General features: G+C 41.2%; 1 protein-coding gene across 1 annotated transcript in view; it reads left to right on the top strand.

The window, feature by feature from the left end:
* ptprq (protein tyrosine phosphatase receptor type Q) overlaps nucleotides 1-15965 on the top strand; it is a gene marked incomplete at its 5' end in the record, with an annotated part of 37468 nt that extends 21503 nt beyond the window's left edge. The window contains 27 exons of the mRNA XM_083916553.1: nucleotides 244-415; nucleotides 1760-2080; nucleotides 2154-2429; nucleotides 2550-2701; nucleotides 2981-3122; nucleotides 4201-4476; nucleotides 4573-4944; nucleotides 6100-6209; nucleotides 6442-6628; nucleotides 6736-6974; nucleotides 7116-7185; nucleotides 7806-7964; nucleotides 8195-8486; nucleotides 8606-8679; nucleotides 8800-8899; nucleotides 9140-9268; nucleotides 10420-10464; nucleotides 11111-11137; nucleotides 11308-11389; nucleotides 11968-12058; nucleotides 12230-12306; nucleotides 12601-12735; nucleotides 12903-13028; nucleotides 13400-13545; nucleotides 13690-13825; nucleotides 15651-15774; nucleotides 15871-15965. Of these exons, the coding sequence (XP_083772679.1) occupies nucleotides 244-415; nucleotides 1760-2080; nucleotides 2154-2429; nucleotides 2550-2701; nucleotides 2981-3122; nucleotides 4201-4476; nucleotides 4573-4944; nucleotides 6100-6209; nucleotides 6442-6628; nucleotides 6736-6974; nucleotides 7116-7185; nucleotides 7806-7964; nucleotides 8195-8486; nucleotides 8606-8679; nucleotides 8800-8899; nucleotides 9140-9268; nucleotides 10420-10464; nucleotides 11111-11137; nucleotides 11308-11389; nucleotides 11968-12058; nucleotides 12230-12306; nucleotides 12601-12735; nucleotides 12903-13028; nucleotides 13400-13545; nucleotides 13690-13825; nucleotides 15651-15774; nucleotides 15871-15908 (4098 nt within the window). The 3' untranslated portion in view covers nucleotides 15909-15965. The remainder of the gene's footprint in view (nucleotides 1-243; nucleotides 416-1759; nucleotides 2081-2153; nucleotides 2430-2549; nucleotides 2702-2980; nucleotides 3123-4200; nucleotides 4477-4572; nucleotides 4945-6099; nucleotides 6210-6441; nucleotides 6629-6735; nucleotides 6975-7115; nucleotides 7186-7805; nucleotides 7965-8194; nucleotides 8487-8605; nucleotides 8680-8799; nucleotides 8900-9139; nucleotides 9269-10419; nucleotides 10465-11110; nucleotides 11138-11307; nucleotides 11390-11967; nucleotides 12059-12229; nucleotides 12307-12600; nucleotides 12736-12902; nucleotides 13029-13399; nucleotides 13546-13689; nucleotides 13826-15650; nucleotides 15775-15870) is intronic.
* Between the last annotated feature and the right edge of the window lie 1273 nt (nucleotides 15966-17238).

Below are 17238 nucleotides of genomic sequence, written 5' to 3'. Positions count from 1 at the left end.
TTACATTTTTCAGGACACAAACATGACTTCAGACTAACGCTGATGTTGCTTTGTGTCTACTGGATGTGTAAATAGCAAACTAATTGCTAAGAAATGCACCATATCAACTGCATGATTCTATAATATATCAGTGTTGCGTTTACAGACGGTTCTGCTGTCCCCAAGTGGCGAAAAAGTTTGCTCTTGTTTAAGTGCTCTCTAAGTGTGTAAATGTCAGCCCAATTCTCTTTTTTTCCTCCACAGAGGGTTCTCATTACAGACTTACCTGCCCCTGCCTCTCCTGATTCAGCCCTCTCCTACACTCTGACTCGGCTGATTGGGGGCACAAACTACACCCTGTGGATGACCTCCAGCACAGTGCAGGGTGACGGAGGGGTCCAGAGCGAGCCACTAACCCTGTTCATACCGGAGGATGGTCAGTCAGTCAGACAAACAACAAACACACACAAACGCTAACATAATACGAATAGTAAGTTAAAAAGAATAGACATAAACATGAAATATTACACATAACACCAGATAATTATTGCATACCGTGATTCAAAGTCTCACTGGATGGCGAGTCTGCACACTTTTTTCAAAACTCTTCAACTTCCCAAACTAAAAAAAAATTACATAAAAACTTTGCGATTGAAGATGTGACTTTCAGACTATTTGTGAAAGGGCTAACAGTCGGTCTGGCATCTGGCTCTATTTTTGTCCTCCGTGACACTGTGCCTTGAAGACAGCCAGTTTGTGTTTCCTTCTGCTGAGCATGACAAAAATTGTGAGGGATTAAAAAACAGGGCGAGAAAGAGAGCACAGAACCGTTTATGATATGATGAGAAAAAAACAATGCAATGCTACAGTGACTTTGCTACCACAGAAACCAAAATTTGGATGTAATATTTAAATGTACTTAATCCTTTTGATATCCTCAGTGTAAAAAAAGTGAAATGTATATACAGCTAATCTCTTTGTTTTTATGTTATTTTGGGAAAAATGGTGCAGACAGCCGCCACATTCTTTGGCACATAGAGGTCATATTTGTACGCTGTGATCATTTTTTTCTCATTACCATAGTATTTCACTGTCTCTGAACGATTACTGCTCATACTGACTCTATATCTCTGCCTGTGCTCTAGCTGCTCCACTCTCAGCCAAGCACCGGATCTCCAGGGCACAGCCAAGCCCCCTGCTGGCCTCAGACCCCCACACACACCTGGCCCCTCACATCCACTCATTCATCTTATGGATATCTTGAGTTTTATCTCCCTTCTCCCCTTCATCTCCAAATTATTCTCTTTTCTGTGTACCATGAGTTATTTTCGGAGGGGCTGAGACGATGAACAGGATGAGTATTTTCTCCTCAACCCCTTTCTTTCCCAAGGTTTTCAGTGTGCTAGTTTCCCTCCTATATGCCTCTGTATGTCTCTGATTGAGCTGTTTATTTAAAATGATATTGTTACTGTGTCCATATACTGTACTGTTTTACTTTACTGTGTTTCTGTGGTAAAGTAATGTCATGCCGCATTGTTCTACTTGATGTGTTGTTGTTGATTTTGTTAATTCCAACAATGCTGCCTTTGATTATGTGCTTGTGACAGATGATAATGATTATGATGATGACGCTGGTGCACTGTTTGTTTCTCCCCGAAGTGTCAGAGTGTGTATGATTGATTGACGGCCTAATTTACAGTCTCATAGTACAGTATACTCACATCAAAAGGCTCACAGTAGATAATTTTAGTAACACCATTCTTCTTGTTTTACTCTTCAGTGCCAAGTGACTCGGTCCGAAACCTGACTGCTCAGATCTTCAGCTCCACTGCCATCATCGTCAGTTGGGACCCTCCCATGGAGCCAAACGGTCGTCCCACCTACCTGCTCACCTTACAGGAGGCTGGAAACCCCTCAGACGTATCCAACCAAGGGGCCCCAGCTGTCAACAAGACCATCAAGCATACCACAACTGACAATGTCTTCCTATTCACCAGACTCAAGAAGTATTTCCCGTATGTGTTGACTGTTACCCCAGCAACTGGTGCTGGCGCTGCCTACAACCATACCAGCACAATGTATCTGAGAACGGATGATGATAGTGAGTTTACGTTCCCAATCATTCACTAATGAGGTATGCTTCATGTATTTATTGAGAAACTGTTTGTCCTTAGTTCCTAGTTCTGCTCCATTGCTCGTGTCCACCAGGAATCTATCGTCGTCCTCTATCGCAATGGTCTGGCAGCGCCCTCTGGAGCCCAACGGGGAGATAACAGAGTACGCCCTCACTCTGTTTGGCCCAGGGGGCTCCAACACTACTCATACCCCCAACACCTCATTCATCCTCACAAACCTACTTCCATACACAGCTTACAACCTCACTATTACAGCTGCAACGCGCAAAGGCTCAGGGCCTTATGTGCTGCTGCAGCTGCACACCGATGAAGGAGGTTAGTTTGAAAGCAGGTTGGAAATTTCTCAAAGATCCTAATTAGATAGTATTTATTTATGAAACTATGCAAGTATATCTACTGTATCAACTTCTCTATCTGCCTTACTTTGTTTTTCAGGCCCCATGTCTCCTCCCCGTAACCTGACTATATATAACCACACAGCAGTCTCTGTGTGGCTGAGTTGGGAGCCTCCTCTGGAGCCCAATGGAGTGGTGATACAGTACGGCTTCAGGATCCGAGACCTCATCACACACGCCGTCACGCACAGGGTACCATTAATTTCACACACCGACGGCTACCACACAAAAACAACAACACTCACACTTACACACACTCCAGAAACCTACTCGGTAAGAGTACACAATGTTACACTTACGGTAGCTCTAATTTCACACTCCAGATACCACTCAGCAATACCTTTTTACGTACACACACACATGCACATATATGTTCTGATTGCTGATACAACAAGATATTATCCTCTCCAGTGGAAGATTTTATCTCCTGCTTGTCATATTTCTTAAGTGCGTGTTTTTATGTGCATGTAGAATTCCTCTGGTCCGTCGACCACAGAGTATCTATCAGGCTTCAAGCCTCATAGCTCCTACGAGATCAGTGTTTACAGTTACACAAGAGTGGGCCATGGGAATCAGTTCAGCAGCCCTGTGACCTTCACGACTAACGAGTCAGGTAAAATACACACACTGTCTACACACAAGGGATGTGCCACTGATTTCATTCACTGCTCAGTTTGTGGTTCAAAATTGAGTGTTACAGTATATTCAATTCAATACAAATAACTTATTTATCCCTTAAGGGGCAATTTATGGAAAGCAGGCCATAAACATAAAGACATTCAACCACATGCATCTTAAAAAAAATACAAAATGTATGGAAAGAGAGAAAATTTAAAAGAAAGAAAAAAACCTAGTTGAAAGGCGCAAGGGTTAGTGTCCGACATTCTAAAAAAGTGCAAAAGTATCAGCATTTGTCAATCATCTCTTTAACCTAAGATGTTCCTTAACAATAGTTATGAAGTGCATGTGTGGGGTCACTGATAACTGGCCATTCTGACGCTGTGCAAGGGATCTCTGTGTTTTTTCAATAGTTGAGGTAAATGACACCTAAAAATCAGCATTCAGTTATTGTCCTATAGATAAATGCATGTAAACCAACAAATAAATGAAACATTTAAAATACATACAGATATAAAACATTGTCAGTATATTACAATCTACTCCAAAGAGGTTTGGTTTGTGTAGGCAGTGGAGTCGCTCTTTTTCACAAGCACATCTGCTTGTCATTTTGAAAAAGGCTCAGCAGCAGCACAGCATGAGGCAAGCAGAACGTGAATCCCCCCAAGAACAGCTGGTCATTACCACAGAGTTGCTGGCTGTGCAACCAAAAGTAAATAGACGTATAAAAGATGCTTACAACAGATTTTTTTGGCTTCCACATTAGGACTGGGCGATATGACAATATACATTATATTGTTATAATGATATTAAAATGTCTATATATCTATCTCATAAAGACTATTTATTTATTGAATAACCAGAAAACGCGCTATATTGTGATGTATATCATTTTCGAGATATGAAATTACTCAAAAAACTGTGTGTAGCAGCCATTTTTTGGCATGTGTGATGAAATAACCAAAGGCCAATACTGATTTTGAAATTCTTTCCTCTTGCAGTGAGAAGTGAAGAATGTTAACTAAAGCTAATGCTGGCATTCCAATATCACTGTCTCACCTCTCTGTCTGCAGTGTCTGATGCTGTGGGGAACCTGTCTTGCTCAGGAGTGAGCTGGGATTCAATAGAGCTGCTATGGGGACTTCCAGGCAACCCTAATGGGCAGATAATTTATTATGAGATTCTAGTGGAGGTAGACGCGCAGTCCTACACACACCGGGCTCACACACCAGAGTACACAGTGACTGGGTTGTCTCCAGACCAGGAATACACACTCACTGTGGCCGCAGTCAACTCTGCAGGACCTGGAGACACACTCAATTGTACTGCTTCCACTCTTTCTGAATCAGGTAGTCAGTCTTGTTGTATTTTGTAGCATTCTGGCTTCAAATTGCTAATATACAGTAACACAGAATGAATGCTTCCTCCTTGTCTTCCTTTAACAGCCCCAGCTGCCCCTCGCTTTCTTGCCATCTCTCAGGTCACACCGAACAATGTGACACTTCTCTGGGCTCCACCACTTTCCATTCCTGGTCTGCTGAAAGAGTACCACATCATTGCACAGCTGCTTTCAACTGTTTGTGAAGCAAACACACTAACTACTGTACAGCCGGCCCCAGAGGACGAGCTGACTTCAGTCTGTGTGGACTCTAATGTCACAGTGTCAGTGAATGCTTCGGATGGAATTGAAGAGAACCACAGCGTCACACTTCAATCCCTGGCTAAGTACAGATACTATCGCTTCAAAGTGGCTGCTGTGACCAACGCTGGAGTCGGAGAATATACACACTGGAATTACGCACGCACCCTGGCTGGAAGTAAGAGCGTCACAATGATGATGTGATCTTTTTGTGTTGCATGGGGAGAGTTGGCAGTAAGTCAGGGCCTCAGCAGTAATGGTGATGGTGAAAATTTAATTAAGTACATTTACGCAAGTACTGTACTTAAATACAGTTTTGAGGTACTTTTCTTGGGTATTTACTCCTTATTCTGCTCTATACTTCTACTCAACTACTAGTAACTACTAGTTACTTTACAGATTAATATTAATGCAAAATATAAATAAACTAATAAATTATGATATGTTGTTGTAGATTAAGCTACCTGGAAGTATATAAAGTAACTGCAATGAGCTCCACCTTTACCAGCTGTAACATTAAAGTAAGATTTGCACAACCTTTACTTGTAACAGAGTATTTTTACACTGAGGCATTGCTATTTTTACATACTGTAATTAAAAGTATTTAAAAATACTTCTTCCATCACTTTTGTTTATAAAATAGTAAAGAATTATATTGAGAATGAGTAATTTGAATCCTATCCAGATTGTTGTCTGGTGTTTAAAATAGCAACTTTATGGAAGATCTTTATGGCTTTGCATGCTTTATAGTATTATAGCAATGTATAGCATCTTCATAATAATGTGTAATATTCTGGCCTTTTGAGTTGCTCAGAGAGTCAGAATTTAGCATTCAGAATTGGCATAAACCACTGTCCACAACCTCTTCTTTATTATTTTTCAGTGGTTCATATTCTCATACTGTAGCACCCTGCTCTCCCTTTAATGCATCCTTCTCTTTTTCAACCCTGTTATTCTTAATAGTAGTAGTAATCTACAATAAAAACAGGTATAATGTTGAAGAATTTGCAATGAATGATCGGGGGAAAGTCATTACATAAATGGGTTTGATGGTAGATCAGTAGAGAATTATATGATTCATCATTTCAGTGCACAATGTTAAGACACTGAAATTAAGCAGGCTGCAGAGTCATCACCCTTTTCCGAGGCAATGCTTTACAACTCATTAACAGTCATGTAAGGAAGGATGTTCATAGACAAATATGAACAGAGGCAAAAGCCATTTTAGAGGCCCCATAACGCCAGTGACAGTGAAAACATGTTAATTGTTACCACTGGCATGGTAACAATGCACATCATTAGCATTCTGTTTTTCTCTTATCTCCTCCCTCAGACCCCGATGACCCTCCCCGTGACTTGAAAGTGACCCGCACCTCCAACGGACTTCGTATTGCATGGGACGCTCCAGCTGTTCTGTCTGGACCAACTTCATATCTTGTGCAGGTCACCTGATTGAGTTTTGATTTTACACGCACACACACACACAAACACACACACACTGTGTGTGTGTGTGTGTTTGCACACGCACAAATATGATTATAGCACAAAGATTGAAACAGAGCAAGAGCTGGTCAGAGTTTTAAACATAAGAAATGCAAACAATATGATATTATTCCAACTCTGCTCATTAACATACAAGTATTAAATCTTTCCATGAACTCTCCTGTCGTACCAGGTGGACGGTCCTGGTTTGAACATCTCAACAGTCAGAGCTCCAGGAGAGTTGACGACTGTCGTTGTGACGAACTTGACTGCTTTCACTCGTTACTTGGTGACTATCACTGCCTTCACTGGTCCATTGGAGCGAGCAGCCAGTGATGGGAAAGCCATCGGACCTATTGAATTTCAAACCCTGGAGGAGGGTATGTGGAAATGTACATCTTGTGAGCACCTACCTGCTGCCCACCTGTGAATACGACCACATATATATTAATATGTCTCACTGGTATCATTTCTACTCTGTCCCTAGAGCCCAAAGACCCTCCAAAGAATGTGACAGTATCAGTTATCCCAGAACACGTAAACCGTGTGAAGGTGACTTTTACCCCACCGGAGGAGCCCAATGGAAACATAACTGCCTACTTTGTGTACATTTACGAAAAGGACAAACTGGTCAAGAACGTCAGCCTTAATATTACCCAAAGAGACCAAAACATTCTGACTGCTGTCATAGAGGGCCTGAAAGGGGGGCACATCTACAGCATACAGGTAAACACGCACACACAGTCCAAACCCTTGCAGGTTTAACTATTCTTTTTCAAATTGTTGTTTTCTTTTCTTTAACTCCTTATTGGCTAATTTCCCTATTTCTGCTGTCTTTTCTCCTTTCTCCTATTTGTCTGTTTGTAGATTTCAGCAAAGAATGGGGCTGGCAGGAGCCCACCCAGCCCGCATGTCCAGATAACTACAGGGATCACAGGTACAAGTTCCTCTTTCCTTTTGTGTGCCCTGCGGTGCTCTACAGTGTTTCTCGCTTCCTTGTTGCAACAGTGCAGCACGTATGTGAGACAGACACAGTTTCATTGCTCAGTACAAAAGAATGCAAGCCTGTTCTAACATTGCAAACGTAACTCAGCAATTTTGTCATATAGACTTAGACTTAGACTTCTCTTTATTGATCCCTTTGGGATGACTTCCGGAAAGAAATTAAGTTTCCAGCAGCTTAGAAAAACACAAGGGAGGTATAAAAAAAATACAGTATAAGATAACAATAAACAGTAAGCTATAAACTCTTAGGTAAATATATATAAAGTAGAGATATGAATACAGGTCAAATAAAATTCACGGAAATTGAAATCAGAAAAGTAAAGTGTAAAGAAAGCGTATAAGATAAAATATGTATGACTATATGACGGAAATGAGTATACGTGAGATACGTGTTGTTGATGATTTAGAAGATTGAGCAGTGGCCTGTTTATAATGATTTGTAAATGCAACAGACTAAAATTGCATCTTCACATCTTCTTGTGTGTGTTCCTGTGTGTGTGTCTGTGTGTGTGTGTGTGCGCTCTTCTATGTTCACACGTGCGTGTGTTCCAGCCCCGGCCAAGCCAACCCAAAGACCCCAGGCAGTGCTGAGCCATGGAGGGGTTGCCATGGTTACCCACAGGAGTATCACCATCCGCATGCCTGCCTGTTTCTATAGTGACGACAATGGACCAATCACAAAGATTCAGGTCATCGTGGCCGAGTCAGGGGGTATGACTCTTCAGAAACATTGACAGCCGTCACTTTTAGTTGAACACACTTGGGTATCGGTTTGTGCTTTAAGCTTCAAGTAGAATCTTGTTTTACAGTATGTCACTCTGCCCTGAGCTCACAAAAGACAAAATGTATGCAAAAGCCAAAGGGCTTAACGTCAGCAGAAATTTGACTCAGTCCCCCTGCAATTCTTTTCCTCTGTGACTGACTTTCTCATCCTGTCACAGTGAAGGACATCCAGAACCTGACCAACTGGAAGAATGCATTTTTTGATCGTCCTGGACCTTACCTGACCGACAAGGGGTTCCCCAACCCGCCATGTAATTTGGGAGATGAGGCATCGCGCACAGACGCACGTATCAGAGGTGGTCGAAGTGTGTCTGGAGGCGGCCAGCCCCCGGTGAAGCGCAATCGCACTGCGGCAGGAACGTACGTGATCGGAGGAAACGACGACTGTATAAAGCAGAACAACACTGATAACTTCTGCAATGGACCCCTGAAGCCAAACACAGTCTACGTGTGAGTGCAATACACACACACACACACACACACACACTCATCTACACAACAACTTAAAAATTGTTGTATGTAAATAATAATATAATGCTGACACTGCACTGTTGTTCCATATTTATCAGGTTTAAGTTCAGAGCCACTAACATCAATGGCCAATTCACAGACTCTGAGTATTCGGAGCATGTCAAAACTGCAGGTATTTATATTCATCTCTGTATTTCTCTAAATCAGAAAATGAAAACATAAAAACTTGTTTGGCCCTCACTTCACTTCAAATTGCCCTATTGACATCAAGCGCCTCATCCTCTCTCTGTAGTGGACGGGCTGTTGACCAGAGAAGAGCAGATCATTCTGGGTGTTCTGCTCTCCTTTTTCTTGGCTGTGTTGCTCATCATCATCATCTGCGGCTCCGTCAAGTAAGATGCCACCAACAGGGATTCAATAGTTTGCCAGCATTGACATGTTTACCAAAACACAGTGCTGATTTCAATTTAGAATTAATACACAAAAAATTCCACGTGCAAATTCTGGTGTAACTGTTGGTCATTTTTATTGCAAAAATTTTGCATTTTTTTTGCAATAAATCAGATTCCTTTAAAAAAATAAAAATCAGTATTAACCTTGTTATTAACCAATTTGTTCGATTGACATATCAGGATCCATCAGCGCAAGAAGGAGGGCGGGACTTATTCACCCAGAGAGGCAGAGATTATTGAGACCAAGTGTAAACTGGATCAGCTGATCGCTGTGGCAGATCTGGAGCTGAAACAAGAAAAACTCAACCGGTTAGTGTGTGTTTCTAGTTTTAATCAAAAAGCATCGCTTTACGGAATGTAACACTTCCGTTTTTTGGCAGCTGAAATGAGGTGCACACTACATAAGTTCAGGCTTGATTTAGATGCCCCCAGATTAGATTTTAAGTCTAAGTCAACAAGACAAAAATCTGTTTGCTGCAGTCTCGCTACGTGCTCCTGTTAACACAACATCCTCTGGTGTCGTAGAGTTTGTGCAGAAAATAGAAGCAGCAGCAGCATCTTTGTGGCTTTTTAGTTTACCTTCACTTCTCTGCAAAACAGACAAGTCATCCTGTCTGCATCTCTACAACCATCCTCTCATACAAATCCGGGTTTAAGCCCTCCTATATTTCTTCACTTGTACAAAGTAAAAGAGCGCACAGAATAAGTGGCAGTGAGAAGTCAAATTCAGTGTTTGGTGTATAGAGATCTCTGATTGCACGGATGAGGAGAGAAATGACAGGATAGAAAACACGAATAGTACAAAAATGCAGTTTTTATTTTTTTTTATTTGACAATACAGATAGAAATCTGCATGGGCACAACCAATTAGCATAAGCTGCCTGAACACCTTCCTTCCCCAACATCTCAAGAATACTCACTTAATGACAGAATACAAAAGAAACCAAAAATAGAGGGGTCTGTGTAGGTGTAAGAAACTGGCTTGTCTTCAAGAGGAACTGAATGAACAGGAACATTGAAACCTTAAAAAACCACAAGAGAGAAGATAGATAAATGAAAGCAGTTCCACTTGGCAGATACCTGTCCCTTATCTCTTAAGTGTAAATGTAATATAGAGGCCCCGGCTGAGCAAATATTTGCCTGCCTTATTAAACATCCAATATGACATTTTTTCATATGCATTATGCAGCGACTCTTCACGGTTCTAAAAAAGGAGGCATTTCCTGAGAATACTTGCCATACACTCAGCTCAGATGTCAGAAAAGCAAAGATCGTAGGTTTTTCACAGTTGCATGTTGTTGCACTGCTTTGTTGGAGCTGAGATCTGCATAAATACCACCTTTTTAAACTTAGTTTATGTTAAAAATAACACACTTTTTCTTGGCACTTGTCACACAGATGGCACAAATAACTTCCCTCGCATGCACACACTTGCTGTAACTCGCCTTTTCTCTCACCAGGTATTCTTCCTTCTTCTTTAGACGGAAAGAGATTTATGTGATCCAGTAAGTTTGGACCTGTGCGTGCCATATTGTAGTGTGTATGCTTTGTTTTGCATGATGTACCTCACGTTTCATTCAGCAATATGTGTGTGTGTCATTGTCATGTTACCCATCAAGGTTTAAATCATCCATCTGCGATGCTTATTAAACCTTCGGTGGAGATTGTCAGAATCTCGGATCGGGGATATCAGCGTTTTAGTCTTCTCCTTTTCCTCCACCACTGGCAGAGCTGTGCCAACACTCCTCTGCTTGAGACCATTTTAATTTGTTTACCCTCTCACTATCTCGAAATTGCTTGGAAGGCTTAGTGGCCTTAGAGGGCACAAGTGGTAAGCTTTATCAGTAGCTAAGGATCTGCGTAGCTGCAAATCTTCAGCAATGCAAAGAAACATCAGCCAGAGGGGAATTACCACATGCTTCATTCAAGTTTACTGATGTTAGAATGAAACATCAAAGTCAGTGTCAGTGTTTAATCAAAGTGGATTCGATTAGAAATGGTTAAACATCCTTTGCTTAAACATACAATGCTGGGCACTTTCTTCATTGAGGATCAGTTCAGCTGTCATGGATAGAAATACAACAGTGTGGGCTGTGATTATTTTGCTAATTTGTTTATTTTGGTTGATGTTTGCTGTCTATTTTTGTGTAGGCTGCTCAGCTACAGGAAATCACTCAAGTAAGTCATCCTGCATAAATAATAGGAATATACACACAACGTTTGCAGCAGAGATTGGCATGTTTTATCCTAGAATAAACATACAGAAAATAGCATATTGTTGTCGAGCTTTTGTACATCTCTCTCCATTCTTCACACCAAGTGTTTGTCTTCCCTTACCTCTCTGCAAGGCCTGTCAACAAGAAGTCCTTTCTGCAGCATGTAGAGGATCTTTGTGCCAGTGACAATGCCAAGTTTCAAGAGGAGTTTGCTGTAAGTGTTTGCCTACAACCCCGACCCGTCTTGATCAATCTTGGAATGTTGAGAACTATATGAGTTGTCATGTATAATAATGGAAAATCAAAATTGTCAGATAGACAAAAACAATGAAAATTGAAGGAAATGTGTGCTGTTGAAAGGTTCGAATAAGAATTTAGTGCAGTTAGGGAAGCTGTGTGTAAAGTAATTGAAAACAAAATCAATGGCAGAATTTTCCTTGTTTTTTTGCACCTTTCACAAATGTAAAAACAAAGAAGTATAACATCCTATCAAATATGCATTTGGAGATGAAACGCAAAATGTTAGCTAAAACTGAACTACTCTAAATTATACATAGTGCTTATTATTATTCATGACTGATAATATATAGTCATAAAAACACATGCCAAATGGTGCATGCTCGTGCTTTCTTTGCCTACTTTTATCAGTATTTTTGACAGTTTAAAGGAGACATTTTATATTTATCTTTCACTTAAGACCAAAATTGTATATAGAGCTGTTTTAATACAGGCCCTGAGCTTTTAGCTTGTGTGTGTATGTGAATACTGATATATTACATATTATCTCCTCAGGAGCTTCCAAAACTGTTGCAGGACCTGGCCACCACAGATGCTGACCTGCCCTGGAACAAATCCAAAAACCGCTTCCCCAACATCAAACCTTGTAAGTGGTCAGGCTTAAAATTAGCTTTCCAGAGTTATGCGATACCTCAAGTATACCCAATTGATGTGTGTTACCTCTAACTAACTTAGTAACGGCATATGCATATTCACCAGCGTTTGCACAGCTGCATTTCATGTGTTTCTACCACACTCTTCTCACTAAACTGTCTAGACAATAACAACCGGGTGAAACTGCTGTCAGAACCTGGCACAGCGGGCTCTGACTACATCAACGCCAGCTTTGTCTCGGTGAGTTCTGGGTATCAGCTGTTAAAAACCCCGGGGGTTAACCTGGAAGGTCGCCTTCACTTGAGGCATAATCAGGTTACGATTGTAGCTATGTAGGCATGCCATGTTTACTGAGAGTTTGTTCTAGATATTTCCTTGTCCCCTTCTGATTCTGCCAGACAGATAACAGCCACTTCAGGCTTATTCATTTGTGAGTGAGTGAATAATGTTGGTTTATAATTTCAGTAAGTCTGTATGTTGTTGAAATTGTTTTTGAGCTTATATAAATATGTCTCTCCCCCATCTTTTCTCTAGGGTTACCTTTGCCCCAATGAGTTCATAGCCACCCAGGGTCCTCTGCCTGGCACAGTGGCCGACTTTTGGAGGATGATCTGGGAAACGGGAACCCGCACTGTCGCCATGCTCACACAGTGTTACGAGAAAGGCAGAGTGCGTTATGAGAGATATGCCACTGTTATGAAAAAGCATTCAGGCAGTGCTCCATTTTGGGTTCCTTTACAACTCTGCCAACAGGAGGGGGATTAATTTTGTGGAGATCTGAATCGTGCGTGCGTGTGTGTGTGTGTGTGTCTATGTGTGTGTGTGTGATATTTCAGATTCGGTGTCACAAGTACTGGCCAGAGGATAATAAGCCGATGTCAGTGTTTAGTGACATTCTTATCTCAAAAGTGTCAGAGGAAGTGCTTCCTGACTGGACTGTCAGAACCCTAAAAGTAGAAAAGGTAACATAGCTTACAATCTCTCTCTCTCTCTCTCTCTCTCTCTCTCTCTCTCTCTCTCTCTCTCTCTCTCTCGCTCTCTCTCTCTCTCTCTCAGTTACTGTAAATGTTCTTCATTCTGAAATTGAATGGGCTACCCGATGTTTAACTGGCAAACCACTTAAAGGAATAGTTCAACAGTATGGGAAATGCACTTCTGAGCTCTTTTATCAAGAGTTAGTTGAGAAGCTTGCTACAACTCTCACGTGTGTTAGGTTAAATTTCCCAAAAACTCAAACTATTCTTTAAAGAACCGTTGTGTAGTAAGCTATCTGTTCCACCTACATTTTATCTGTATTTATATTCATTAAACTTGCATAAATTCCTCTGTGCAGCACGGGCACTATATCCTAGTTCGCCACTTCAACTACACATCGTGGCCTGAGCACGGAGTCCCAGAGTCCTGCAGCACTCTCATTAAGTTTGTCAAAGCTGTTCGAGCACACAGGCACGACAACACCACTATAGTGGTCCACTGCAGGTACTGTACTGTGGCACGTCAGCGTTGGTGTACTGGCACTGCATAAATCACTGCAAGTTCCTTAAAAGTAAAGTGCACAAACTACTTGATTCTGTTTTTGATGCTATGTTTCATCAACAAAGTCCATCTCTCATTGTTCCTCAGTGCCGGTGTGGGCAGAACAGGTGTGTTTATCGCCCTCGACCACCTCATTCAGCACGTCAGAGATCACGACTTTGTGGATATTTATGGCCTGGTGGCTGAACTGCGCAGTGAGAGGATGTGTATGGTACAGAATCTGGTGAGTTCACATCAAATACACATTTTATTCCTGTGGTTAAATTTCACAATCCAGACAGAATAAACAACACAACACAAAAAAGGGGGGATTATCAGTATGTTGTCTTAAGTTGTTCCAGTACACTTGAGAATCATCAAAGACTCACAAATGGCGGTGTTGTCCTACTTTTTTTACTTCATGGCCTGCTGTGATCTCATCCCCACGAGGAAACATTTGGTAAATTCTTGTTTTGACAAAGGGAACGATCTGGCAGTGGATTAAAGGCATATGCCGAACAGGATTCCCCCTTTTGAAACAGCATGAACCTATCCTAGAATTACCCTTTTCAGTCATTACTTATGGAGCAGTGGAGAGTGTCTGAGTGTCTGCAGGGACCCTCTGCCTAGTGCCTTTGCATCTTCTCAGTATTATGCTTTTATTATGTCTAGATTTTTTTTTCAGTATGGGCCTGCAGTGTCTACAGCTATAAGAGCTGCTTGATTCTTCCAGACAGCAGTGTTCAGTGTGCCAAACAGTTAGCTATTAGCATTGTAGTCCAGTCATATAAGAATAAGACCCTCAGCTTGAAGAGGCCATCATTCAGGTCAGTTATATTATAACCTCACAATGTAATTGCTTGGATATCGGAGAACAGTGCTATTGCAGATAACTTTGAACAAGCCCACGTTTTAACCATGTTATCCAAAACCATTAACAAGTGAAAACAAATTAAAATGTTAAAAAAGTTATTATAAATGTGTATCAGATTTTGCAGGGTTACTTCATACTTTCAGTTTTGCTGCTTTACTTTCCATTGCTGTGCTTCTACTGTACATGGTTTTAACGATGAAATGACAATGAATGACAATTATAACAAGCATTTCTGGTGTGTTATGTTTTTACTCCTTCCTAGATAATTGAATTGAATTAGAGATGTATTTTAACCGGTCCAGTAGTCTGACTGCTCCTGTTGCTTGCCATATTGAACTTAAAAATTGTGTCTCCACATCTCCAGATATCAGCAATAAACTGATATGAATTAATCAGTAGTGGATAAAAACATGAAGTCAAGAGGCAGCAATTTTAAATTCAGCTTTAGTAGGTACAATATGCCACGGTACATGTAGAACTAGTAACATAATTAGTTGTTTAGGGATTTATTTACCGTTAATACCATACCATGATAAATGTCTTGGTTGCCAACACAAAAAATGATGCAGGCCCTAGCTGAACCACATTGAACTGGACTCATTTTCCACCTTAACTTTACTCAATTCACGCAGCATCACTCACACATGATTCAGCCGTGTACCAAGCTCGGTTGATCTCAGTTAATTAAGGTTGACAAACAGACGCAGATAGAACCCAAACAAAAATCCTTCAGGGATGAAGGTTATCATTCATGGTCCATCACGATCACGACAAAAGTGTTGCTCTGTGCCTTCATCTGAGGCATGCCACTCTCAAACGTCCATATCTTTCCACACAGCCAGAGAAGCATGCCCAGTGAATGAATGGGAAGCTATCTTGAAACATGGTATCCAGTGCTCTTATTATAATATATCCATGGCTGTGACAGCTGCACCATTAACAGACAAAATCATTTTCCATGTTATTATTTAGTCTGCATTAGTACAAATGTTTTTTGTTGTTGTTGTCATCTGTCTTTTATTAAAGCAAGGTTGGAAATGATCTGCCAATCAGCTCTGATAGGTAGAGAGAAATAAAGCCTTGAATCAAGTGACATAATCTTTTGTGTGTGTGTGTGTGTGTGTGTGTGTGTGTGTGTGTGTGCGCATGTGTGTGTGTGTGTGCGTGGGTGGGCGGGCGTGCGTGTGTGTGTCAGGCACAGTACATCTTCCTCCACCAAAGTACGCTGGAACTTCTGAACAACAAAGGCAACAGTCAATCCATCTGGTTTGTCAGCTATTCTGCTCTAGAGAAGATGGACTCCCTGGACGCCATGGAAGGTAAACAAAAACAACAACAACATATAAACGCTCAAATAAACCCATGCTCCCCTGAGCAGCACAATGCTCACGCCACACCACACATTTGTACTTCAGGTGATGTTGAGCTGGAATGGGAAGAGACCACTATGTAAGCGACTGACTGAGGGACACCTTTGCCTGGGGGAGAGTGTCAGTTGTTGGGAGGGCGACCTCTGCACAGTCTGGACCGGACCGCCTCCACCACACAGGGTTAGAGGGAGGCAGAGGAGAAACAGGAAGCGAACAGAACAGTTTGAACTGAACGATTTGTCAGTCGACGAGTACTTCACTTCCACTTCAACCCACTTCTCAGCGCAGTCCTCCCTTTAATCCCTCTAGTCCACTTGTTTTCAAAGAGAGTGTGAGAAACAAAAGGGAGACAAGTATTTTAGAAATGACAGGGAGAGAAGAGCTGGCGGTGAGCTGACTGCGAGAGCTCTATCATATCTGTAAGCCTACAGGTACTTTGCACAAATTGATTTCACTGTGTATTGTAATTGTTGTATTATGTTGATATCATCTATGTTTTTGTAAGATAAATTATTCAGCCAAAATGGTGTCTACCCCCCCCCACCCCCCCATATCTTTGTTATTCTGACTTTGTCGAAGTGTTGACAGCATTCCCTTTTTTGTTTGTCCTTTCTCAAGAGTGATTTGCAAAAATAAAAGAAGCAATGTGTATATTACTCTGGCCTTGATGCTTAAAGCTGAAGTATGGTAAAAAGCAAATGGCAGAATTTGAGGCAGTAAGGATTCTCTCTCTCTCTTTCTCTCTCTCTCTCTTTCTCACTGTCTCTCTCTCTCTCTCTCTCTCTCTCTCTCTCTCTCTCTCTCTCTCTCTCTCTCTCTCTCTCACACACTCTCTCTCTTTCTTAAATTGTGCAGAAGTCTAGTTTTCTCTCAGAACATTTGAGGAAGGAATCATAGATTTTTTTGCCCAACATCGCCAAAGATAAACTGCCTAGCCCAGGTTACTTGAACACGAGAGCTTCTCCATGAGACTCTCTTGCATCAAATAAAGAGGTGATTCTCGAGTCTGTTGTGGCCCTAGGCAAAAACTCACAGGGGGCCCCTCGAACCAGTGTTCATCGGCATTATGTTATAAATAATCTGACACCGACAAAAAAATTGTGAAATGTAAAAAAAAAAAAATGTATTTCAAAAGTGCACATTTTAGTTATTTTCAAACTATGTATACAAACATTAAAAAACTTTGACTAGCTCAAACATATTAAAATGAACAAGAACAATATAAAGAAATAGTGTGGAGTCAGGTGGGGCCCCCGTGTCCTCTTATTGTTTAGAGGAAAGACTAGGACCCATGGAAAATGATGTACTCTAAATCACACACACATACTCATACTAATGACAAAACACAACTTGAAATTCCATAAGTACAAGTCAGATTCAATATTGCTTTCTCGTTCGTTAATGAATGAGTTC

Source organism: Echiichthys vipera (assembly GCF_963691815.1).
Source record: "Echiichthys vipera genome assembly, chromosome: 7".
Taxonomy (NCBI): Eukaryota; Metazoa; Chordata; class Actinopteri; order Perciformes; family Trachinidae; genus Echiichthys; species Echiichthys vipera.
This window is presented reverse-complemented; position numbering and strand designations above follow the sequence as displayed.